This window comes from Anabas testudineus, chromosome 2, assembly GCF_900324465.2.
Source record: "Anabas testudineus chromosome 2, fAnaTes1.2, whole genome shotgun sequence".
Lineage (NCBI taxonomy): Eukaryota > Metazoa > Chordata > Actinopteri > Anabantiformes > Anabantidae > Anabas > Anabas testudineus.
Window position 1 is genome coordinate 21,171,591 of NC_046611.1, and position 26,792 is coordinate 21,198,382.

Here is a 26,792-nt window from a genome sequence, read left to right on the forward strand (position 1 = left end):
GAGCTGCTTGTGTTCAGATTGAACACTTTCACTCTCTGCAGCTGTAAACAGGAGGCGGTGATGCAGAACACCGCCAGGACTCAGTGTGATGAGTACACTTTACTCGCTTGTTGGACTTTAAGAAAAACACACACTTAGGAAACATCTGCCAGAATAAACCTTTATTCAGTTATTTCACAGCTTTTACATTTTACTTTTATTTGACTGTTGGCCTTGTGTACTTCTTCCCTCAGTGTTTATAATAAAGAAAACACCTTTGACCTTGACTGACCAGTTGCTCACATTATTAAAGCAGCAGTTCAGGCCACAGTCAAGGTGACTGAAAATCCCAGAAAGTTAAAGTACAATGGAAATGATAGAGTTTAGTACTGTCCCTTTAAACAGACCAGCACGACAGTTGTAACATTAGGTACTTCCCAACCACAATGTAGAGCACCACAGGGGCCCATTCAGGGTGTATCTGTGTCCTCTGAAAGAAAGGGGGAAGTAGATAGTATTAAAGACTGTGCAGTGTGTGTGTGTGCTCCATTGAGACACTGAGTGAAACTGAATCCAGCACTGACTGCTTCCACCTTTGCGTTCTTCTCATTCAGATGAGTATCTTAAGTTGTCTGTAAGCAGCAACAGCTGCAGTAAAAGTTGGGCTGCATGAGGGTCTGCAACATCCCCCAACCTGCAAACCTGAGAAAAGAGGCAAAGCACAAGTTAGAGTTCTGAGATGACTGTTTGTGAACAAACACTCGTTTCAAAATGCCAAGTGAAGAAAAACTTTCAACTTTACAAATGAGCCACTCCTTTCACTTTGAGCTGGGAGTGTACTAATTGTAAATTGACAGCAGAATATTTGCACTCTTCCAAGTAAGAACACATTTTTACATATTTATCAAGTTCATCAAATGTCATGAAAAGTCAGAGAGAACTAATAACTGTGTGCTTCTGCCACCCAGGCAAGACTGTACTGTACATGCATTCAAGATGTTCCTGAGGGATCCGCATGATTTCACCAAACGGAAGAAAGAAATTCCCAACACAATGGTTTAAACAGTTTTGGTAACGTTTTGTACAGCTAAAGGCAACATTTCACAGAACTGACGTGGTGCTGTGCAGCTCTGCTTACAGCTGGAGTGTCATTGCTGAAATCCTCCTCCACTTCCTGTCACTGTGTGTGTGTGTGTGTGTGTGTGTGTTTGTGTGTGTGGGGAAAGTCACTCAGGAATGCGTTAAATTATATGACGAAGATGCTGAGTCACCTCACGTTCGAGTAAGTTGTTTGTTAAAAGAAATAAATAAATAAACAGCTGAGGACGTCTCTTTAGCATAAAGAGTTCTCCAACCTTCTCTTAACCTAAAATCAGAAGACGGAAATTATTTAAATAATGAAGCTGAGTGAAAATATGACTTCGTTACCATTTGTGCCGAAACAAAAGGCCATTTGCATTACTCCACAGACTTCATCTGTGTTTTCTAATGGAAGCATTATGTGACCAGTGGGTGTGAAAAAAAAGCCCAGTTTAGTGTTACACTTGCCATGTAGGTCTGCTTGTAACAGAAAATATAAATGTTTAGGTGAAAGTGGATATTGAAGCCAGTTTAAAGCTCCTTTAAAGATGTACTCCAGTGACCTATTAAAGGTAAAATAAACCATTTCAACCACTATAAAAAAAAATACAAACCTTTTTATACTTTTTAATTTATATGTATGCATATTTTATACACTGTCTTACTTAAATAATTTTATTTTTTGAAATGAAGTTAAAAAAAAGTTTTCATTATAATATAAAGCAATACTTAAAGTACTGTATGGCAAAATTCTACTTGAATAAATGTAGATACAGTAGGTTTAAGGAACCTGTTAGCGACAGAAAAGTCTGAATCATCTGAGGACCTTTAATTCCCTGCCATGGGTGAGCTCTAAATAAAACCATAAACCCTTGATGCAGCTCAACAGTAACTTTCATTTAACCTCAAACTGCCTACTTCTTTTAACTCTACACCCCCAAAATCCATAGAAGATACTCTACTGCTGTTTTCACAAGCTTTGTTGTGCTCCTTATTAAGACTACAATAAACTTCAAGTGTACAGCTGAGGGAGTTTCCCTTAAAATAAACCCAGGTAATTTCCACAAAAAAATCAATAAAGACTCATAATGATCAGATATTTCGTATCAAGCTGTTCAATCGCAGAGAAACTCCTGCTGCATGTACTTTTACTGCTGACACTGCTGCTTCCTCACTGTCCCCCGGTGCATTAAAAGGGTATTTTGTGGTTCACACAGAGGTTGACTTTTGGGCAGCTGAGTGGCTGTAAAGGCAGGGACACCACGTGTCAGTGAAAATGTATTTCCAGGAGGCTGACACAGTCTGAAATGGAATGTAGGCGAGGTTGTAACCAACACGACCCAACTGGCACCGTGCCCCACTGCCTGCTCACGTGATCTCACCCTATTTGTGGAGGTCTGATATCTGAGCACAGCTTGGCTAAAACTGGCGCTGATATGAAGTCCACTTGCATGTACCTTTACAGCATACAGCAGCTCTTATGGACAAGCAGGGGTTGCATACTCATGTCATGACTGTGTGGGACACTTTATGCGCCATCGCTATTTATACATAAGCAGCAACCAAACTAACTGCACCTAAAACACTGAGCACTATGACTTTGGTCCCCTACTAGAAAAGTTCCCATTCAGCCAGTGTTTATTTAACCAGGTCAGACACTTGATAACAGCAGCACTTCAAAGGATGGGATCGTCTACAACAGGTCTCACAGAGAACAGGTTGGCTGCAGTCCACTAAAACTATATCGCTGTAACATCAGCAAGATGAGAAGTAACACACTGAATTGTGATCAACGTCTAACATCAGGTCAGATAAGAACTGATCAGAACTTTATCATCCAATGGAGGAAATGTATTTCTTCTAAAGTGAAAATATATGTAAATGAACCAAATATAAATTAATTAAATCAAGAAATGAAAGACACAAATGGAGCAACACCAAACAAAGCTGGATGTTGTCATCTTTTCCAGTTTCCAGCATGTCCTTCCTTTCTACTCCAGTTACCTGTCTCCACTAAATAAACAAAAAAATACAATTAATAAACTAAAAACAAGATCCTACTTCTTGGGGGTCCAGTGTCGTGTCCAAAGACACATATGATCCAACCACTGACTATTCTCACTCACCCAGGTGATGTTATCTGGAAGTTCAGGCACGCCAGCTGGACTTCTCTTTTTTTAGTTTGAAACGTTTCACTACTCATCCAAGTAGCTTCTTCAGTCAGTAACCAGTTTGAGTAGCTAAATGTTTCATACTAACAAGAAAAGAGACACATCAAACACTTGCTATGACTCACTTCCAGATACACTGACTGTGAGGAGAGAGTTTTTTTTTTCTGGATATCTTTCACAATTTGAATAAAGGAAACTGTGCAGTAACCAACTGCACAAAAAACAAGTTGGATTTCAGACTTAGAAAGTTGGATAAACTTTACCTCCCAATCCAAGATGCCTGCTCGGTGCATCAACAACAATTAATAATAACAATTAGTAATGCAGTTTATTATTATTCTGTCTTATTTGAGTCTTACCCACAGTACTGTCAGCTTCTATCTGTGGACACATTGCTACAGTGTTGGCTGGAAATGAGTGTGGATATGGTTAACCTGGCCGGTGTGTGCTGGGTTTCAATTTAGCAAGAATTTGCTCAAAAACCAAAGGACTGGGCAGATATTTCCATAAATCCCTAAATGTGAACCTCATGGTGTTGCTACAAGACAAAAGCTGAGAAACAACTGAAGGACTGACTGACACAAAGGACAATAGGATTCAACCTCTGGAGACCATAACTGTCAAAATATACAAAAAGGCATGGTGGCGACTCCTTAAATTCACTATGTCTAAACCACATGTTTGAAACAACTGAGGACAAAATGCTCAGAGCAGATGTAGAAATCCAGATTAATTGGACAAATGTTTTCAAGTTTTCTTTCACGCCTCTAAATCCAGTTATGTTTCATGGAGGATCTGCAATGATCTGCTTCCAACTGACGGAATAAAAGCAATGTCAGCCTCTTTGAGCCGCCAGTTACTAAACTCGTCGATCTCCAGCTGCTTCATATCTCCACTGTAACGTGAACCAGCAGGAATGTGCAGAAGTGCCGATGATCGCAACGACTGGCCCAGCTGCTCCAACAATGATCTGCGACCCATCTTTCATCGACAACAAGCTCATTAGCCCAAAACCTCTTGACCAGAGCTGACAACACAAGGGCAACAGTCAGAAACAATGCCATAGAGAGGTTAAAGGTCTGGATCCATGTTCACAAAGGCTCTTATCCTACCACCAAAATCCAACCTAAATGGCAGTAACAGTTCTTAACTAACAGTTTCCTCTCAAGAATTTTAACGACTAAGTTTAATTATTTTTATGTATTAAAAAGCTGTGTAAAATATTAAATTGGCAAATGTACTGAATCTGACATCAAACACAATAAGTCTTATTTTTTTTCCAATTGACAAAACCAGTTACTCGGCTGTGATGTGAAAGTTTTACTTACAGGCTAGCACAGATGTTCTACTTTTGTTTATGTACTAATTATAGATGGTGATTGGTTTAAAACTCGCATTCATGCTGTCTGAGGGCGCCGTCGTAGTGCGAATGTGTCCTCTGTCTGAGGCCAAGAGGAAACCATGAACTTACTTTAACTTAGCCACTTAGGAAGTTCTTTCTTGACCAAAGAGAGCCGAGACTCCACACACTTAAGCCACTTTACATATGAACTCTAGACATTTGTGTTCTCACACAGAGCTCATCAACGTAATGTCTAGAGAAGTTCATGGTTTCTGTGCATGCCTGAAAACTATATTGAAAGGTATTGTGAGTAAACAGCAAAATGCCTGAAAGTACCTCCAGCGGCAGCAGTGGATCCTTGTCACTTAGCACTATGTGATGCTGAGTTCAGGGCCAGGACTTCCTCAAGAGCTTCAGGCTCATTAGAGATCTGTATTTCAGTGATGCACCCACTGACACACTGACCGACAGCTGCTCCAGAGGAAAGCCAGCAGGCGAGAGGAGCTGTTGTGCAATGGGGCACTTCCTAAAATCACCCATTTGCAAATCAGAGATTTATCCTCATACTGAGACGCTGTTATCAAAGTGGAAGTGCGCTTCCACATGCATCTTTTACTGCCAAAGCCAGAAATAAATTGGCGGAGACTTTTCAGCTACTCTTTCAGTGTTGCTAATATTTCTTTTCACACAGCTGCCAGCCTCATAAAAAAGTCCATTTTCTGTTGCCAGGGACCACACATATGACAAAATGGGGACATTTTAGTGGTCTCTTCCTTCCTCTCTTTGATTCATGTGAATAGATACAAATGAGACCACAACACAACCACAAGGAAGTGTGAATGCACCTTTTTATTTCTTTGAAATTTGCTTCAATCGGATAGAAACTAACAGCTGATGGCAGCGCCGTGTCAAATCAGGCTGCTATCAGGTTCAAGGTGCAGAGAGAGCCTCCTCTCCTCAATGTCTTTCACACAAGGAGCCAGTGAAGTCATCACAGCTGCTGCGACTTTCCCATAGAAGCCGAGTGAAAGGTCAGCCCTCCAGCTGAGGGCTGTAAATTCAAGATGTAAAACGGGAAAGACATACACTCCACACAACAGGTGCAGATCCAGATCCGTCTTATTTCCTCTGAAGGAGTGAGGACAAAGACGAGTGAGGAATGAGTCAGGAGCATTCAGCCCGGAGAAATTACTATGCTAAAATAGCCTTAATTAAAACAAAGATCGTCCTTCACGAAACCTCTGCAAATTATACTGCGACAGAAACTTGGCTTGTTGATCTGATTTTGAAGCTTTTTTGTGAATGCAGGACTGTAAACAATCAGACACCTCTATATGACATTTCTCTCTGTATCTAACAGCTACAGGGCCTGGCTGTTTCCAGAGTACTCACTTCACAACTTGCTCTTCAAAACAAAAGAAAAACAAAATCTGTCACTTGTCTGAGCTGCAAATAATGAAGGTGAATTAGTGTCCATGTTTCTATATTCCAGTAGCTGCAAGACATGAATAATGAATAAAGCCTTAATTTGTTTCTTGTTTTAAATGATCCACATTTAAATTCCAGGCTTTTTCACAGATCTACCGTTAGCCATAATAAGCATCCACACCGAGATTAGTTTGATCTGTCGTGTAACAAGTTCACACATAAGAGAAGTTCGATAGACAGTGTATTCGATTCGTACAGTGACACACCAGACAAAATCTACATTTTGAGTTTCAGACGCACACAGAAATCAAACATATCGGACGCTTCCAAATAATTTGTTTCCCAGTCATTAACTACAGCTTGTGTGGTGATGGGAATAATACTGGAACAGAGAGTCAAAAAAGGTAATTATGGAAACATGACATGAATGAAGAATATCTTATTTAAAACAGGTGTATAAAAAAATCACCTGCATACAAATGAGTACAATATCCCTCTGAATGTCTCTTGTTAGCCTCAAATATGGTTGTTTCTTCTCACGGTAACAAGGATTATGTGAGGATTAATAAATATTTTATGTAAATAATTGCATTTAAGCTTCATGAAGGACTTAATATGTCGACTGTAGTCTCCTAGAAAACATATGTTATATCTGTTTCATTTAAATTATGAAGATGTCAAGTACAATTCCTCTTTATAGAGACAGTAATGAAAACTAATGGAAGTAACATCTGTGATGGTTTTGGTGTAACTAGCAGCAAATAATGCATGTGATAATATGCAACAAAAAAATTACTCAAAGTATATATTAAACAAGTCAAACTTTACATAGTGGTTAAACCTAAAGAATCACAACAACTAAATAATACAGCAACTAATCAGTGACCTCTCAACAGCTTCTGTCGGTTGGAGAAAGAAATGCAACAAAACTCAGATGTGCACACCTCACTCACTAAAAAAAAAAAAAGAGTTTACGATCAAACATGACAGCTCATTTTGCTTCCAATGACCAGAGTCACTGAGATGTTACCTGATACCAGAGAACTGAAGAAAAAACCTCACTTAAACATCTGGTCAGTCTCAAACAAAGAGACAGACTTTGGGTGACTTAGAGGTCAACCTGAGTCATACACTAACTGTAAACCACTGGCAGTGTTCACACTGACGCAGTATTTTACTGACTTCCTCTGGTAATAAGTACATTTGTATAAAATTGAACACGACACACGCAATGTTGGAAAAGGCATGTGACAGATGATCCTGATAACAGCCCGTCATGCTCACTCATGGTGATATAACAACCGACTGTTCTCAGTGACATTCATGGAATTTCGCCCTGTTTATTCTTCTTTCATCTTCACTTCCAGTCATTAAATAATAAGTACCCCACACAAATCCAATAAAGAAACAACCGGGCCTCACATTAGCATTCTGATGCCAAAGTGTTTATTTCCTGCTGTAAGAATGACACCATTATCATCTGGGCTTTTCCACGCCTCAGCTCATAGTTTCACCCGAACAGATCCAGAGAGAATGTAACACTCCTGTGTCGCTCATGCATGGGTCTGACAGCGGTTTCATTAAGGAGAAACATGAATTTATGTGCTTAAAGCGTTCAGACTTTAGGAAATATTTGGTGAATTCTGCTCATGTTTGAAGTTAGTCTCCTTCTCATTGACAGCTTTGACATTTTCAATGATGTGGTCTGGTTGACCCACCCATGAACCATCTGATGCTGTGGATAATGCCGATATACTGATTTATCTAAATGTCACAAGACATTTCATGTAGTTTTTGTGCCCAGAGGGGAGCAGCTGAAGCTTGGCATGTTGAGGAAGAAATGGTAATGAAACAGAAACAGTCTAGGCATGTACTTTGAAGATGCCAATGTGACACATGACAAATTAATTTCCAGAAAATGAAGGATCTTATTCACATATCGAACTCTGTCTAAACTAATAAAAAAGGTACAGATGTTGTGTGCACTTATTTCACACGGAAGAATGTTTAACAGTCTTGTATAAAAGAGACAAAATGAGAAAATCAAATTGTGCATTAATATTAAAAGCTCCTCTTACAGCTGCTGTGTTTTTAAAAAGTCATCGCCTTTATGACCGGATCATCTTTAGCAACATGCTCGTGCCTAAAATGACCTTTCACACCAATCAGGAATGACCTCTCACCCTGGGCCCAGACCCCCGTAGCAAGTCTTGTCATGATGAGTAATAATAACCAGTAACTAACTTTGCTTTACAGGACGGTGGAATTTTAACTTTGAGGCATCGCATTAATCAACAACAGTGGTGGGAAACTCGGGGGAATAAGAACCTGAATGCGTCTAAAGTCGAGCTTGTGATTAATTGCTCTTTCGCATTGAAACTGCAGGTTTCACTGTGAAGTTCCTTTATGGACATTTAATTCAGCTTCTTTTATCTGCTTTGCAGACGTTGGAACATGTTCCCCATTCATTTGTTCAGCCGCCTTTGAACTCCCTCAAACATGCAAGGCTAAATATTTACACATCAACCCTTGCTTGTTTAATGTTAAAGGCACACTCGCACAGCAGAGTAAATGAATGAAAAATCTTTAGACAAAACACCTCCAGCAGCTGATGAGTACCAGGCCACTTCACCGCGCCGGTCCCACAGGTTCAACCTCCTTTTCAGGGCATGGGAGACAGGGAGACAGGGAGACAGGGGTCTGCTCGGGGGCTCAGCGGAGAAGCACAGCCCTGCTGACACTGCTGTCTGTGTGAAAAGAGGCGATCTGTGCATTTAGAGTTGGATCAGGCCCAGAGAGATTAAAAGGAGGTGGGCTGGAATACCATGTGAGGGCATAACGGACAAAGACAACAAGCCATCTGATCAGCTGCAATCACACTCATCATCACAAAAGAGTGAGCTGCACAAAGACATGTACTAGTGAGTCTCTTTTTTGAATTAACAATTGATAAACAAAAATTATTTATTTCACCAAATACTGAAGATGGGGTATTGTTTTGTATTTCTTTGCCAAGTCCTCAGAAACAACTACAACAACAACAACAACAACAACAACAACAGCAAAGGTGTATGATACAGATCAAAGAAGCTAACAGTAGCTAGCCGTTCTGTTAGCTTGTTTGGCTAACCACTTTAGCTTACTTTCCATCCTAACAAGTGTTACAGTACATCAACATACAGGTATGAAAGCCAAGCAGCTAATAAATATTGGTTGAGATATTTGATTTGTACATTTGGAACAATAAACAGTGTGCTTATCTTATCTTAAAGTCTATCTTATCTTCTGTACTTGGTTAGTGATTGGGTTAGCTTGTTATGCTAACGACTGCAGCTTACAGTTTAATTTAGTGTTATTTCCAAAGCCAGGAACATTATCGGATTACAGCCAACACCGTAGTAACAATATAATATTGTTGTTTATGCAATATTTGACTTTGTCTCAGCCTTTGAAGAATACCACTTTCCATGACCCCTTGACATTTACAAGCTAAATATCAGGGCTTGACATAACATAACTATGAATAGAGATCAGCCACCAGAAAATTACAGTTTAAGTTCATAAGAAAAAAACACGTTGCCCCTCAAGACAGTAACAAAGACCTGATATATATAAATATATAGTTTAAAATCATGCTGATGCTAATACATAAGAATGACATGAACAGTGGCAGGAACAAGCTGCAGGATCAGGACCGACTCCACTCTCTTATTTTTAATCCTTAATCAGTTTAGTTTTGGAGATCTAGCTAATTCCCTCAAATGAACAAATGAAGCATCTGTTTTAATGCCCACTAAGTCGGGAAAGTGTCTAGGTCAGTCACAGTGGAGCAAGAGTTCAACTTCAACAGGAGGCGGCTGTAGCTAAATGTGATGTGAAGAATAAATGACAGCCGTTTGTGTTTTTTAAAATCTTATACAAATGATAAAGACACAGCCTTAAAACAACAACTAGTTATAGGACATCAAATGGACTTGTCTTTATGTTCTGCCATGCACAAAAGCCTGCATTAGAACCCATCTATATATACAATATGTATGTATTAATGCTGCATGTGGCGTGACACACCAAGCAATCTCACTCTTACAGCAACCTAATCTGTGGCGATTCATCAGCAACTGAAAAAGTCCCGTCCTGCTTATCCCTGATAGTGAAAAGAACAATAACCATCAGCAGAGAGAGGAAACAATGACCAATGTCAGCACAGACGAGAGAGTAGGATAAGACATGTTCAACTCCAAATCTGGGGTTAAACAAAGGATTCGATTTGTACACTTGTAACAATTCACAGGGAGTTTCGAAAATGTCTTCTTCATCCAAGACGTAGAATTTATCACGAATCTCAGACAAACAAAGACAATCTGCTGTGTGAATGAAAAAGCTCATGAGACATGGCAGAGCACAGACGCTGCTGGGACGAGGCGAGTTTTCAGTCTGGTGCTCCATTTGTCTCATTTGGCAGAACCTGGTGATTAGATTTACAAGTACAAGTGCAGAAAAAAAAATCTGGCACATACTCACATTGAATACACTGAAAACAACTACAAAAGTCTATTTGGCTGTTCCAGCTATGAATGTGTTGAGCTCTTAACATCCGAGATAGTCCTAAAACTTAATCCTCTGCAGTGTGTCAATCAATAATTAAATATATATACAAAAAAGACTTAGGGTTTAAATAATTTAAAAACAAAACATCTACTATAGTTTTGTCATGTATGTGGTTGACATTTTGTTATCTGACATTTTACAGACAAATGATGACGTTTTTGTGCAGCCTTGTTTGTATTTATTAGAAATTAATTGGGGATCTAAAAATTAAAATACTTCAACATCAGATCCAGTATTGCCTATAAAGGCCAGAAATATATCTGACAGTGGAAACAAAGTGTTAGTTTGTGTCTCATATTATGACTAATAACAATCTCAAATATACATATCTGTTGAATTGCTGCAATTAATCTGGATTCAACATTTAGTCAAAAAATACCCATGACAATTCTGTGACAAAGCGATGTATTTAAACACTTCTATGCAAGATATTTAATTCACTGTTATATAAAAAAATCTAAATAGCTATTTAATTTCTTTTACATTTTTGTATTGGTAACTTTATGCTTTTTTTTTTTATTAGTCAACAAAGCAATTGCAGCAACTGCATATGCAGTTGATTGCATAACCATTTCAGCACAAAGCTAAACAGATATTTCAAAATTAAACTAGTGAATCTTTAAATGGTTTGAAGCTTTATCCTGGTTTGAGTTTGACCACCATGGTATCTCTCACTGCCTTCTTTCCCTGTCAATTTACTACAACTCCCTATCTAATTAAGAAATAAAACTAATAAATTATTATAAATAAGATGTGTTCATTTATGGCTATAGAAATATATATAATGTACAACAAAGGTTTTTTCAGAGCATCATAGGTGAGATGTGGACTAATGTTGTTTATTACTGCAGAAGACCTGAAAACTATGAGATGGCTGAATAATTCAACACAGATATAACTATTACAGCATCAGGACCTGAACATGCTGCACAAACTGATCGGTCTCATCGTGCACAGTAAGTGAGCTCTGAGAATACCAGAGTAATGAGCCGTTGTTTTTAGAGTATCTGGTAAATTTGTGAAGGTGGACGAGTTGCAGGGGTCACCTGTCGGTCCTGTTCACTGATTAAGACGAAAGACGCTCAGCGCATAAAGCTGGGGAGGTGCAAACGAGCAGGGGCCCCGGGGGGCCCATCTGTTGTGGCCAAATACACGTGTGCTTCAGTGAATGTGAAAACAGTCCTGCTCTTCCCCTGCGAGGCCCCGTAGACAGCTCCATTAATCAGGACCTGGATGAGCCTGCTGGGCTCGCAGTGACAAGTCAGCAGTGGGACAAACTCTGTTCCTCACACTGTATCTCCATTAGGGGCTGGAGGTGTCAGCCGCCTGCCGCTCCTGTTCCTCTGTTGTCGCTGTCAATGTTTTCACAACTGTGCTCCAAGACTGACAAGACAAGACAACTGATGAAAGTGACACAAGAGGAGCAGGGAAATCATTTATGGGCTGCTATTAACCCCACCAACAAACAAACGTTTATTTTAGGAGCTGCTTTACTACAATCTAAACTATTTTAGTCTGACTCTCGGAAACACTGCGTTGCTGCATTTTTCCACAGAAAACAACATGTTAATCAAAAGTCATAGTGTCCTGAAATGTTCATAAGAAGTTCAGTATCCAGTGGACCAGGACCCCCACAAGGGCCTTCAAGAGGAAAGAGAAGTGTTTTTTTCTAGTGAATTGTTGTTTAGTTTTCTCTCTTGGCCTCTCTTTAAAATTAAATAAATAAAAATAGCAAAGCTAGTTAAACTATTCTCCAGTAATGATTAAAGATTTAAAGGCAGACATGGATTGGGTCAGAGGACAAAAGTATTGTTTTAATTAACTGATGACTTGCTTTGTCCTGAGCCCACAGGCTAAAAGTCAACCCCCCAAAAATACTATGTGACACCGAACACCAAGAAAAGCAGTTCTTAAAGTCACTGATGGTTTCTTCTAACTGGACTTCCTAATTTCTTCTCACCAGCTGCTGTAGCAGCGAGTGCACGCACGCACACACACAGCAGCCCCTTATGATTCTGTAACGCAGAGCTATTTTCAGTCTGAACATGGCCTTAGCCCCCATTTGACTGACGTGTCTCCTGCATCTCCAGCAGAAGATAAGACCCGTCCCCTCAGCACAGCCTGAGATACAGGAGGGGTGAGCGGGGGTGAAAGGGTGCAGGCAGAGACAGTGGAAAGGAAGATGGAAGAGCACTTTAATAGTATGATTCAGCAGAGGTATCAATTCCCACAGATGGCAGGCTGGCCCCTATTGACTTACATAGGAGGGGGGAGTAAGGAGGCAATCAAAACCACCCCAGAGACAGACAGCCAGCACATCAGACGGGAGCTGGAGCGGGATCAGCGCGCCAAAAGCACCTCATCAGACTCAAGAGAGAAAGAACCGAGTCAGAGCTCTGTGAAGTGTGAAGTGAATGTATGAGAAAAATACCACAAATGTAAAGCAATCTGGTGATTTCATTTCAAATAAGACTAAAACCTTTAAATGTCACAGTAAACACAGATGTCTCTATCCCTATCTAGACACAAATTTCCTGACATGGGAAGGTGGCTGGTTCCTCTGCCTGGTGCATCGCAGGTTATCTTCCAGACTCTGGAATTTGATTACCACAGTCCCTCAACTCTTCGCTCATTCAGATAGACAGCGGGAGATCCTGAGTGACAACCCAAGGCCGTCAGAACAAGCAGTGTTCAGTAAAGTCCGGGTGCCAGAAGACTTCCTGTGACACCTTTGCACACTGTACGACAGCTGCAGATGTGGCTCTGGTGGCTTCTTCTCGAGGCTGGCAGCGTTTGCACTTGCTCACTAAGCGCTTTAAATAAAACGACAGGAGGAGAAGACAGAGGAAAGGTGAGAAAGCCGTTTACACCTCAACATGGAACGACCCGATGCTGCAACATAATGATCTTGCCTCTGCACTAAAACGGCTCCTCATTACCTGTGATAGAACATATGGCCAGTCTGAAAACGACATTAATCTTTTGCAGGGATGTTTAATCAGCCTAATGAATTCTACCAGACCGACAGCAGCCTGACCTTCAACCCCTGATGAGCAAGTGATGGAGAGAGTTGGCACTGACAACACACTATTAATATTTCATTAACAGTCCTTTAATGATCATCAAAGTGCACTGTGAACTGGCAACTTGTGATCCCGTGTTCTAGCAGTCCGCTTCTCCTTTAAATACACTTGAATTTGACATAAATACGTTTTTCTCATAGTTCAATCAAAACATTTTCCAGTTTGAATTTGATGCCATTGCTTTAGCATAAAGGCAATTACAGCACAAGGGATCATTTGGTATGTATGAAGGCTATAAAATTGTTTTAATTATCCACAAAATGCTGTGAGTGATCTTTATGTTGTGTAGGACGTGCTTCCCACATTGGATGCTTTTCCATTAATTTTTCCTACTGCGTGAGGCAAAAGACGAAAATAAAACTAATTTTCTGCTTTTTGCCTGCTTATAGTATAAATATTCATCACATAGATTAAAGTAAAACATTGGACACTGCAGCAGCAGATTTATGTATTCTAATAAATAATTAGCCTGATAATCAGACTGAATTTCCAAATTGTTTAACTTTTTCAATTAGTCTGATGCAGTTTTCTATTTAGGAAGGGAGTTTAGTTAGGATTCGCCCAAAAGCAATCATCATTTTTAGTCAATAAGAAAGCTGCAAAAAATGTGTTTCATGGGTGCTGATTATTAGAATTATTATTTCCTAGAGTGACTTAAAGCAACCGGTGTATCTGCGGCACTTTTATCCAAACTTATTTCCATTTACCTGTCACCATTTTTGTTGCAGTTATTATGCAGCTCATTTACATTTAGTAATTTGGCAGATGCTTTTATCAAAAGCAACTTACAAGGTACATGGCAAAGGCAGGGTAAGGGTAAGGAGTCTTGCCTAAGGACCACTGCTGGAGGTAGGCCACAGCTGGGATTCAAACCCCAGGCTCCCACATGGAGGTCTGTAATGTTACTGCTACACTACCCAGTCGCAGTAATTATTAATTTATGAACTACGAGATACGCAAACAGACTAACAACTGAAGACATTAATGTGACATTTGATCAGGATCTACAATGTTGACTTTACTGTTGAGAAATGGGCTGAGTATCCATCAGGCTCACAATCTTATTTAATTAGGATAAATTATAAATAAAAGTCTCTAAATACAGTGGAGACATGTTGCAATGTTGAACAAAGGCGTGGCTCTTTTTTCCCTTAAATACAAAACAAATATCTTCATGTGATCCCTCATCACAGTGTGCATGTCTTAGTTGTGTGCAGTTCCTTGTCCATTTTCTTTAAAGAATTTTAAAGGAAGAGATAAAACAATTTTGTTTTGTGTAGCTAAATGTCACTTTTTATCTAATATTTTCTTTTCATCATCTCGTGACTCCTCGGATTAACCCCATGCTAGGAACGGCTGGAAAAGGGCAGTTTCAATACCAAAAATCCACCACCTTCATAGATTCCATGTGTAAAAAGGGCTTGCGTAACAATACCTTCCAGATTACTCATCATATTTGTATAGAGTTGGCATTAATCAGCATCACCTCAGGCTTGAAACTCCCCATGTGAGATCCATGTTTCATTGCTGACAGCAAACAAAAGGTGTGTATCCGCCTTGCGCTCCACCTCTGCTCGGGTCAGCTCAACAATGAACTTTTGAAACCTACTTATTAAATGTGTGGGCATGTTTCCTGTCAAACACCAGTGGCAGGACACATAAACACAGTATCTAGGTCAGTCACACAGTTTGTGTCTGTCTCTCCTTCAACGCCTAACAGCAAAATCCAACACACCGTATACAGAGTATGAGTCATCTCACCCGGAGATCCTGGGAAGTTCTTGCTCCTCCTTGATGTTGCTGCCCTCCATGCTACTCACACACAAAGTGTGATCTACTAAACACGCTTACAACATTAACCTGTTGAGTAGCACAGACTCACTTTTCACATTTCCTCTCTCTTATCTCTGGTAAACTCCTACATCCTGGGTGTGTTTATAGCATTATGTCATTTGGCGGCATAAACTGTGCTGGGCTACTTGTAGTGAACAAGGAACACAGAAAGAGATTTCATGGAATTAATCCATACAATTCACAGCATGTAGTCTATAATTTTCCATTTAATATTAAAGTAAAGACATAAAAAGTGGCCACAGTGGTTTATATGTTGCACTTTCGGGGACAATCATCCAGTGTGGAAAAATAATTTTAAGTAACTTTAAAAGGTCACTGGGGGACGTTATGTTGGGGTAAATAGGCTAAAGATGAAGTAACTCTTAACCGTATATGTTACTTTGATCCAAATGTGACCTGTTTGCACTCTTTATCTAAACTATTGCAGCAAAAGTGGTGTCTTTTCAGGTACAGATTTCTGGACGTCTGCAGAGATCTCATTACGGTGAGATGACAAATTCTTCCACAGAGAAGCCTACACACTGAGGAGGATTTGGTGAAAATGAGATGGCACATGCCAGGCTGCATTCACACCACACTCACAAAGAGATGTGTTCAACCAGCTGGAAGTTACTACTTACTACAACAAGAAGAAAAACCTTTGGTAGAAATACAGACAAAACTGGACGTCCAGGAAGCTAGGCTACAGACCATTGGACCTCAAACTTCTTCTCAAAATTCAACACTTGTGGTCAGAGCCGTTGGCCTTCAACATGCTCGCCTATCATGTTCTTTCTGATCTCCTCTGACATCTCCTGTCTCTGGTCCATGTTCAGTGTGATGCACGTGATGATACCAAACAGCAGAGTTGCTGTCTTTCTTCATTTATATGAGCTGAATGATTTATTACAATATAAAGCAAGTTTCTTCAGCGTTGTCTTAGTGAAGGTAAGGTAACATGCAGCTGACTGGACATCATTTGTATGCATTATTGAATTTCTGGGTCTCTTAATTTCCATTCTGAAGGAAAATGTTAATATGCATGAACACTGACTGTACTACTTAACATCTACATTATGTCCTTGCACGGACCGGACCTTTAAATTCAACACCACTGTAGGACAAATACAAGACTCACACTCCATCTCATTTTTAGCCCAAATATGCCAACTTAAACTTCAGGTCAACGTAGGTGTCACATTATTGGCATTTTCAGTGCGCAGTTCAGGACTCTGCAGCCAGTATCATCAATCAAAACTCTGGCGTCAGGCCAGTGGATGATAATAAACTAATTAACACGAATTTGTCCTTCAATAGCAGTGTGCAGAGCTGCAATTAACTTTTAATTATTTAGTGCATACAGTGCATACACAGCGCAGAAAACTATATTAACAGTGACAGCAAATGGAGAAAAGTAGAAACATATCCCATTTGAGATCCTGCTCCTTTTGCTTAAATTATAAAAAATACACAAAGGCACTGATGAATTGCTTAAATGTGTATATATATAATTTTATATTTAGAAATGTCAATAAAACTGCTCAATTATTACAATTTCTCACAATTTCAGCATTAAACACCCAGTCGAATGTCATCATGTTGAGGATTAAAATCAGGAACCTACTATTTTACATACGGCAGATTCCTTGTTTTATAAACGTACCTTCCGATGACTAAGTTATAAATAGCCAAAGTCTGTTACAACTACCAAAGATAATCGCATTAAAATGTGCCCTTCATTCAACACACAGCTGTACCTGTAAAGCCAGTATTTTACAAGACGTGGCTTTAGGGTCGTACTGTCTTCTTGATCTTCTGTTGTAGAATTTGCTCTCCTCCAACTGCAGCATCTGCTTTTATGAGGATCTTCATGCTCCCTGCACTCTGCTAAGCTCTGACATCCCCCGCGTGCAAACAGAAAAACAGCTGTAGACCTCCGCTGCAGTATTCGGCAGCTTTTATCTTAGTCACTGCTCCGCGTGAATGTATCTGGACCAGCAGCTCGTCACAGAGACGTTCAGTTAGATTCCTGTGAGTCACAATACACTGACCCTCTAAGTAAGACTGGTCCAACTGTACTTTGATAATCAGGGAATCCGCCACACTGCATATCAAGTCCACATCTGCCAGCTGATATATAAAGATGACTACCATCTACAAGATAAAAAAACATAGCGAAAGATGAGAAAACATCAGCTCTATTTGGAGCCACGAGGAGACTGTAAGGTTCTTCACAATAACAGGACACAAGCATCAACGTCACACTGTCAACATGTTCTTACTTTTTTATTTGTCTAAGGTTTGATATGTGAAGTGCTAACAGTTGCACAACAGTAATAAATGGAAATGCACATTAATTAGCATTTTTCTTTGCATTCTTTATGGAAATTCGGCAGAAAATTTAGCTTTTTTTTTTTAATATGGAAATGTAGCAGATCACCAACATGTATGAATAGTTAATGTTAGGTCTCAGGGGAATTGGCGGTAACACTGGCAAGCTAGGCTAACTAGTTTCCACTTATATCCTAGCTCGTTAGCCTTCTACTTTTCAAGTAGATACAAATTTAACGCCATGATGGAAACTCCAAGATGCTGGATATTATAGGGACAGACAGTGAACCTAAAACTGCAGTTTGCACAGCATGAAATTTGGCAGCTTGCTTTGCAGCAACTTTGCCATTGAAAACACAGAGGCTTGAAGCTACATGCTATTTGTTTTTTTACCATTTTATTAAAGGGAACATATGCAGAGTAGCAGCAGTGTCATAAGGCATTAAGCAGATTTTTTTATTTCAGTTAGACATCAAGTATTTGTCCAATACATCCAAGAGCACACGTGTCACGTTTCCATATTTCTAAACAGTCTCACATGGTAAAATGTCTCGCACTGAAAACACTGTGCAGGCAAAAAGCTGGCAGCCACGCGCAACTCGTCAGCGCCAATAAAAACACGCTGACAGCTCCGAGTCAGAAACAGAGAATGCAGATGAGGCGGCCTATTCCCACAGAGGAAATTGATGTGGTTTGATAATAATGATGCTGTAAAATGAGCCAGAGAGAGAAGTCTGAAGGCCGAGCAACTTCTGGAGTTTCGACTGCTTTAATCTTTTCCAGCTTCCAATACTGAAAAAGACAGATTACATAACTGGAAACCTCTGTGTATTCCTGGTCCTCTAAAGTACAGTGCTAAGAAAAAGTATGTGAACCTTGTTAAATGTCATGGTTTTCTGTATTTCTTTCCCATAAAATGTGATCTGATCTTTATCTAAGTCACGAGTATTGACAATTATAATGTGCCTAAAGTAATAACTCAAATAAATTCTGATCTGTTATGTCAATATTGAGAACAGCCATAAAAATGGAAAAAGTATGTGAACACTTGGCAAATGGAAAAAGTATGTGAACACTTGGCATAATGACCTCAATAAAGCTAATTCGAGTCAGGTATGAGGATACCTGGAATCTTTTTAAGAAAATTGGTTTGGAAGTGTGGACTAGAGATACTGTGTATGACAAAAAACACTTTACCTTCCCAAAAAGAGCTTTGAGAGGATCTATGATCAAGAATTGTTGATTTACATAAAGCTGTAAAGGGTTACAAAGTGCTGTCAAACATGTTAGAAATACACCAGTCTACAGTTTGGCAAACAATCTACAAATGGAGACACTTTGGGACTGTGGCTATTCTACCAAGAAGTGGGCGGCCAGTCAAAAAAACATTGCTGCATGCCTGAAGGTTGCCAAAGAGCACGTTGACGCTCCACAGCAGTATTGGCAAAATGTTTTGTAGACTGGTGAAACTATTTGGAAAGAACACACAGCACTACATCTAGCATGAAAAGGTCACGGCATATAATAATCCATCCCATCCCAATCATAAAGTATGGTGGGGGAAACATCATGATTTGGGCCTGCTTTGAGGGGCCTGACCAAGTTGCAGTGATTGGGGGTGAAGATATATTCCCAAATGTATCAAAAACTTCTTCAGGATAATGTCATAATGTCTGTACTTCAGCTGAAACTCTGTAGAAGTTGGGTGATGCAACAGGACAGTGACCCCAAACAATCAACAGAATAGCTTTAGAAAAACAAAACAAAAAAATCCTCCTGAACAATGTGCAGGTCTGATCCACAGCCACAGGAAGTGCCTGGTTAATTGTTATTGAGGTTAATTGTTATTTCTGCAGTTTGTTAAGAGGAATTGCTGAATCTTAATCATAAATAAGCTGTGATGTTTGAAAAAGCCAGAACTAACAGCAAATAGCAAAATCCGACCACCTAATTAAAAAAACAACTGTGTTTTAAGCCAGACAGAAAACACATTTATCCTTTTCCCAAATTACGACTGTGTGTCCTAATCCAAACAAAGATGGTCATCGCAAATGCTGCAGTTTGGTTAACAGGTCAGAGATCTTTATATCGTGAAGCAGATCAAAGTTTTGTCCTGCAAATAGTAAGTGTGAGTATTCAGGAGATACCTTCACGCAAGATATTATGATGTTGAATGATCATCTGGGTTTTCCACACATCTACTCTATTTTGTCTTTTAAGCAAATGTTTGGTTTATGACTCGAATGTAACACAGAGCCCCCTATAGTACCCCCACATCAGGTAAAGTTACTGCTACCTGATGCTAAGTCAGTTTGAATTTCAAAAGTTGAGCTTGATTCATATGATTAAAGCTACAATGTGCAACCTTTGTGAATGAAGCTGGCTGTAGCATGAAACCCAAAATCAAAGTCTCACAGATACATGCATTGTCATATGCCTGATTTGTTAGAATAGGGCGGCTAACTCAAAAACCTTTGGATGATAATGTCTCATTTTGTCTGCTAGTGCTGTTCTGTAGCAGTTTTATATGGAAACCCAGTGAGAAGGTAAACACTGAACTTTAAAAAAAAAAAAAAAAAAACAACTAACCAAACACAGTGGATAAGTGTTGTCTGCAACATAAGCATATAGTATTATAGTCACAGGCAGCTCTGGAGTAGGAAGAAGTAACTGGATAAAGTTAGAGTTGGCATAAGACTGGGTTCTGGCTAATCATAGCAACATAAGACTGATCAACAAAAACGTATCACCTTCTCCTGCCTCCCTGCAACCACAAGTCTGGCACAGTGTTAGGTCAGATCCCTTAAACACGTTGTTCAAACCAAGCTGAATGTGACATCAATCATCAACATGCTAAATATAATGTATGACGACTGTTCTTGAGCTTAGATCATGATGATTCTCCTCCAGCGTACGTGAGAGAGTCTCCCAAGAGAAGTAACTGCACTATCTAGTCTCATAATGAAACACCAAAATTTCACACCTCTTAATCCCCCCCACCCCCCCACCCCACCCCACACCCAACACTGCCTCACATCTTTTAAACTGGTAGTGGACTGAAACCACACCACCACTGACACTACCTCTCGGGGCAGATTAAAGGACAATATTCAAAATAACTTTCATGTTGTAGCTTTAGGTCCGATATCTTATTGGGAAATTTCAATATAGATCATCTGTGCCAAGCAGCTGAAATACTGTGGCTAATTATGTAAGAACAGAAAGGCTTTTGATGCTAATTCTACTCTGAGAGCATAATGTTTGTAATGTGCAGGTGAAAAGACACCATGGTTTGGGCATTGGGTTAAACTGAGCTAATGTGTACTCCTAACCACATGTTGAATTATAACAACATAAATGTGGTTTTAGGTAACCAACAGAGGGGAAAACTTTCATTTTTCATGCAAATCGAGTCCAGTTTGAATATAAAATGCCTCTCTGTAGGTGTCTTTTCAGCCTGTAAATCACTGAAACTATGCTCACTGGGTTCTGAGCCAGGATTCTTCTCCCAAACTCAGCTCCTGAACAGGGCTGGGATTTGGTGTTTTACTGGACGACATGTCAGCAGGGTGGATGCATGTTGTCATGGAGGCTTGAACTCAGCTCAGCCACTCACAGAACACTTTCCCTGCTCGCCATTCAACGCCCTGCCCACCCAGAAAGTCCACACAATGAATCCACACTAATCCCATCTTTTGTGGTCCTGTAATGTCTCAGTGTGGCTGTACCTCATATCTCAGACATGGTCCTCCACCATCTACGCTTAAGTGCTTTTATAAGCATTCACCGCCCAGTTTATAAAAACAGTATTTCTGCTTATGCTGCACTATTTTATCTCTAATGCATGAAATATCTAATAAATTCAGGAGATGGTCACCTGATACCTGTAGTTATCAGAAGCTCTGATCTAAACATCTATACTATCACACCTGCAGCAGAGATAAAACGAGGCTTGAAGCAGCACCAGACTTTCTGCTCCCAGGAGAATAAAGGCAGCTAAAGTAAATCATATGAGCTTCAATACAGAATATAAACTCCACCTCGTCTGTGTGATCAGACAAAGCAGCAATATCCAACGAGAAATGTGCCTGTGACATCTGCAGCTCTAAAATCTGCTGTGTTAACAGGACAATAGAGGAGCCAGACAACAGACTTGAGAACAATAGTTTTTCAGACAGGTTGTTTCACCAGATGAACTCAGACAGATGAGTGAAGACACTCAGCCTCCGTAAAGTCGTTTTCCTTTCCCCACTTATTATTAATCCTTTAAATTAAATGTCCATCTCCCAAACGGAGGGATCAATAGACGTTAGAAATGTCTGTGAAGCTTGTTTTTTTCAATCGGATCTACAGATCTCTTACCTGCTGCTCAGCTGACCTGCCGTCTCCTCACTGTTTTCATATTCCTGTGCTGCTGATTATCGCTCGAGCGTCTCAGACACAAACCTCGAGCTCACTTCCATGTGCTCGCGACCAGGACCACGCGCTCCGGGGAGAGCTCGGGATACGGAGTGACGTCACGGCGAGACCGGTCGGAAAACCCGTCGGTGCCAAAAGGCAACAGGAATAAAACAATAATCCCACCTGATTAGAGGACTGCTGCATGGAAGTGGAAGTGCCAGAGCAGCGTGAAGTGTGCTCAACGTGTTGTCACCTCGAGAGTTTGATTTGCTTTTATAGATGATTTTTCCATGAATATTCAGTGTCTGGTTGAAAACGTCCAGCTGAACTCTCGCACAGCCTGTTCTGCTCTGATCGTGTTCTTATTGATGGTTTCAGATTTATATTCCCACTGTGAGCTAAACTTGAACAGCTGTATACGTGTAAAACCATAATCTCTCTCTCTCTCTCTCTCTATATATATATATATGTATGTATAGCAGAAATCACAGTGTCTTGTCTAAACTGTGTTACACGTTTGAGCAGGCGAATTATCTCTATTGTTGCAACTGCAACAGTAAACTGACTTTCAAACACCTAATCTGAGTTAAATCTTGTCTGAGACACAGCATGAAGTGATTATCTGATAAGACCTATGTAAGTCTAACTATATAAGGACATCATGGGCCAACTAGAGAAATGTAAACACTTTATACAGATGTCCTAGCCCAGCGGTCCCCTAACCTTCTGGGCCCGTTAGGCTTGTTCAATGATCCATCCATGAAGGTTTCTTGTTGCCCTCAATATTAAACACTGAATAAAATTGCAATAAAATAAGAAATTAGCTGCATATATACATATATATGCACTGATTTTAAATGAAGTCTACCTCCTTTATTCTGAAGTTTGTTCGAAGTAATGTTGGAAAATATTCAAGCTTAATTGTGCCTCTTTGCCCTGTTTAAATGCTTCCATGCATAAGTCTGTGATCATAGCCTAAGCTTACCTCGTCCTCTTCAGGAGCTGACAGCAAGACAGCACCAAATGATTTTCAGGTGAAACATTTTCAACCACATGGGGCCGTCGTCATCTGAGCTTTATAACATGAGATTCTTATTTGTGTCAGACCCTTATCCTAATTATGCAACAGTGTATATGGTCAGTCTCCCCCTCCATGTTGCTGTACCCCTGGCACATGATAACGTAGCCAGAGGCTGTGAAATGTGTATTTTTGGACTAAACAGATCAAAACTCCAGCAACACTGGCAGCAAACAGAACAACTTTATTTTTAGAGCTAAAGTTGTTCTTTATACTGCTGCTGTTTCTGGGGTTTTTTGACCTCTTCGGATTGATTTTCCTTCACCACGCATCATGTGCCAGAAATTCCTACTCTGAAGTTTCAGCATAGCAAGAACAAGGACACAAATTAAAGAAGAAACATTTTTATATTTCAAAAAGAATCTATGAACAAAATGGAAAGAAAACAAACACTGGGTTTGAACATCCAGACAATTGAATCCAAAAATACACTTTCTTAGGAAATATATACAAAACATAAAAATTTATATTTTAGTTTGGGTCCTCAACAAAGTAGACCCACTTTTAATATTTTATTAATAAAAATAAACTTTTAAATATTTAATCCACCCATAACTTCAATTGAGGCAGTTTTAACATTGAAATCAAACAAGATTCCAAACAACTTAATCCATTTTGCATTTGCATGCAACAACAACTGTACACCCTAAGTCTTGAACTTGCATTAAAAAAAACAAAACAAAAAACAACAGCCCAAAAAGTCAGTGATTCGTCTTTAAGCACGAGAGCTCTGCAGCAGAGCAAGTCTCTGCTTTAAAAGTTCGTGTTTCCTCCTCAGCTGCTCTTTGAGCGAGAGGAGTCTCTGTTCGTCTGACTGCATGCTGTAAATGCACTCTGTAGCCTTCTTCAGGATCACCACTTTGGCTGCCTTCTCGTTGTTGGCCACCTCGGGGATCTCGTCCCGCAGAGCGAAGAAGCTCAACTTGAGCTCGTTCCTCCTCTGGCGCTCCAGTACGTTATGAGTCCTTCTCTTGTCATAATCCTCCGTGTCAGACGTCCGCGGGCTCGAACACTTGCGGTTGCTGCTGATTTGTTTCAGGACCCTGTTGTGGCCAACGCCGCCGCCGCCGCCTCCTCCTCCGTTGCTGCTGCTGCTCTCCAGCTTCAGTCTCTTGACAGCCGGCTGCTCGTGCCTCATGGAGGGATGGGCGGCGTAATTATGCTGGTGGGTGGAGACGTGGCACCTCTTCAGCACTAGTGGGCTGTGATGCCTGGTCTCCAGCGGGCTTGGGTCACACCGCTTCACTGCCTGCCTCTTCTCCACTGTGACCACATCGATCTCCTCCTCCTCCTCCTCCTCCTCCTCCTCTTCCTCTTGGTCTTCCTCATCATCAACTCCATCCTCATCTTCTGCAACACAGCATGTAAAACAACACAATCACACTCTGCTTCTGCATCAAGGCTTCAATCATTACTGACACACATGGCACAGTGGGAACAGGCTGCTACAATCTCTGCAACCCACTCCCCATCCACATCAGTTGATTGCTGAACATGCAGCCACCCCCTCTTGCTAACCCCACAGGAGTCTACAACATGACATGGCAGCATGTTTCTGCCTAAACTCCAGCTGCACATGTCATGAACTGACACTGGACTCGTATTAATCACAGCAGTCATTTTCATTCAGCCTGGTTTATGGCACTATTCCTGCACACTCAACAGGAGGGAATTCCTACTTGCACAGTGGGGTGTGACTGCACGCTGAGTGCTCGTTCACGTCTTACCTGAGTCACTACAACTGCTGCTGCTGCTGCCACTGTTTGGCGGCGTGTCCAGTCCCAAATCCTTACTAGGCGGCGTCCCTGCGCTCTGCTTGGGCGTCTCTGCTATCGGATACGGGAAAACCACAGACGGATCAATGCACTCCGAGGCGGATGTGTTCAGGTCTTGCAGGTAGCTGCTGTTCATCCTCCATGCAGCGGCAGCGGCAGCAGCAGCATCGGGCTCCGCGCCGTCCCCGTCCCCGGCCGCCGCCGACTCCTTCCTCGCAGCGTGCAGGGAGGCGAGCCGCTCGGAGACCACCTTCTCCAGCTTGGCCGCGGCGGAAAAGCCGCTCCACATGCAGTCCTGGATAATGATGGACTTGAGAAAGGTCTGGGAGTAGTCTGCGTCGCAGATGATGCTCTGGTTAACCGCGTCGTCGCCCAGAAACTCGGTCACCATCTCCAGCTGATCCGCCGTGGAGGGCAGGAGGCTTGACAGGGACGGACGGCGGCTCGGGGAGAGGGGAGGGGTCGGCAGCAGTTCAAATTTCTTCCAGATGTCTTCACTCGGGGCAGGAGTGTGCTGCTGTGGGTAGAAATCCTCCTCCTCGTTGTCAAAGTAGAAATACGGCTGAATGGAGTCGTAGTCGTAATCATAATTCTTACTCGCTAAACTTGAATTCAGCGGCATGATGTCTCCGTCCGTGCGCCTACTGTGCGTATCTGGTCGAAAACAAACAAACAAACAAACAAAAACAAAAACAAAAGAGTGGTTAATTGTTGTTTCTACGCGTCTGCGCGTTCAAAGCACAGAGCAGCTGCTTGGCACTGATCCTGCCGGCAACACTGAGTGTAAGCAACATCACATGGTCTCTCCAAAACACCGAGCTGCTGCCTGCAGGCCGTGCATGGATGCACCGGTGCAGCTGCAGCACCTGGAGAGCTGCCGGCACCAGCCACGCATTAGTGAACACAGCCTTTACTAGTCTGTCACCGATGCTGATCTGCAACCTTATTTAACTAAGACAGTGTGAGTAGGTGACGTGCAGGCTCCACAAACCCTCCCTCCCTCCCTCCTCTTACCTTTTATTTTAAACAGTCGGGGGGGGGGGGGGGCGAGCCAAAGAGCGCAAAAAAGACGCAGGGAAATTATTCCAGTGCGGAAGTAGCATTAAATCCTTGAGCAGAGTCTGTTGCAGGCGGTTTCAGCGCGGCTGTGTGAAGCGTGCATGGGGAGAGAGGAGAGAGGAGAGAGGCTGCAGCAGCGCTCCGCCGACGACCCGCACTCTGTCATCCGCGGCGTGACAATCACAGCTGACTGCGCCGCGCCCGCAATAAGAAGCGCCGCACCACGCCTCCGCGGTATCCTTCCGCTCAGTTTCCCGCGAAACGCTCGCCGGCCCCTCAAAATAGAGCGCACCCCAAATGTATTTGCCCCTTCTGCCTTCAAAATTAACCTCACGCCCCACAGTGAGTAGCCCCGCCGCTAGTTAGTGGATGCCTGGCTGCTAACTCATCTATTTTGTCGTTACATCCATCGGGTCTATTCTATATCTAGTGTGGGAGGGGTCATAGTAGAGCTGAGCGTCCATTGACAGGAGAGCTGCACAAAATACTAACGTTAGTAGTAGTGACACATAATTAGGTTACTACTGCAGCGATCCCGCCAAAAACTAAACCAAAACCCGACTGAAAATAAACAAACAACTACATCTATACACATATTTATATCGCGAGCCTCCTGTTTATGTA

The 26,792-nt window shown here is 41.2% G+C and overlaps 1 protein-coding gene across 1 annotated transcript; it reads right to left on the bottom strand.

Moving 5' to 3' along the window:
* Positions 1 to 23,662: 23,662 nt before the first annotated feature.
* On the bottom strand, positions 23,663 to 26,468 carry myca (MYC proto-oncogene, bHLH transcription factor a). The gene is made up of 3 exons (XM_026364397.1): positions 26,124 to 26,468; positions 25,062 to 25,763; positions 23,663 to 24,684 (listed from the first exon to the last, which is right to left on the bottom strand). The coding sequence occupies exons 2-3, from the start codon at positions 25,729 to 25,731 to the stop codon at positions 24,050 to 24,052; spliced, it is 1,305 nt and encodes a 434-aa protein (XP_026220182.1). The 5' UTR covers positions 25,732 to 25,763; positions 26,124 to 26,468; the 3' UTR covers positions 23,663 to 24,049.
* Positions 26,469 to 26,792: the final 324 nt, after the last annotated feature.

What these genes read in the sequence shown, in the direction of transcription:
- myca (XM_026364397.1), bottom strand. Translation starts at nt 25,731, where the DNA reads ATGCCGCTGAATTCAAGTTTAGCGAGTAAGAATTATGATTACGACTAC. An exon ending in CAGCAGTTGTAGTGACTCAG is followed by an intron (nt 24,685 to 25,061) that starts GTAAGACGTGAA and finishes GCTGTGTTGCAG; the next exon opens with AAGATGAGGATGGAGTTGAT.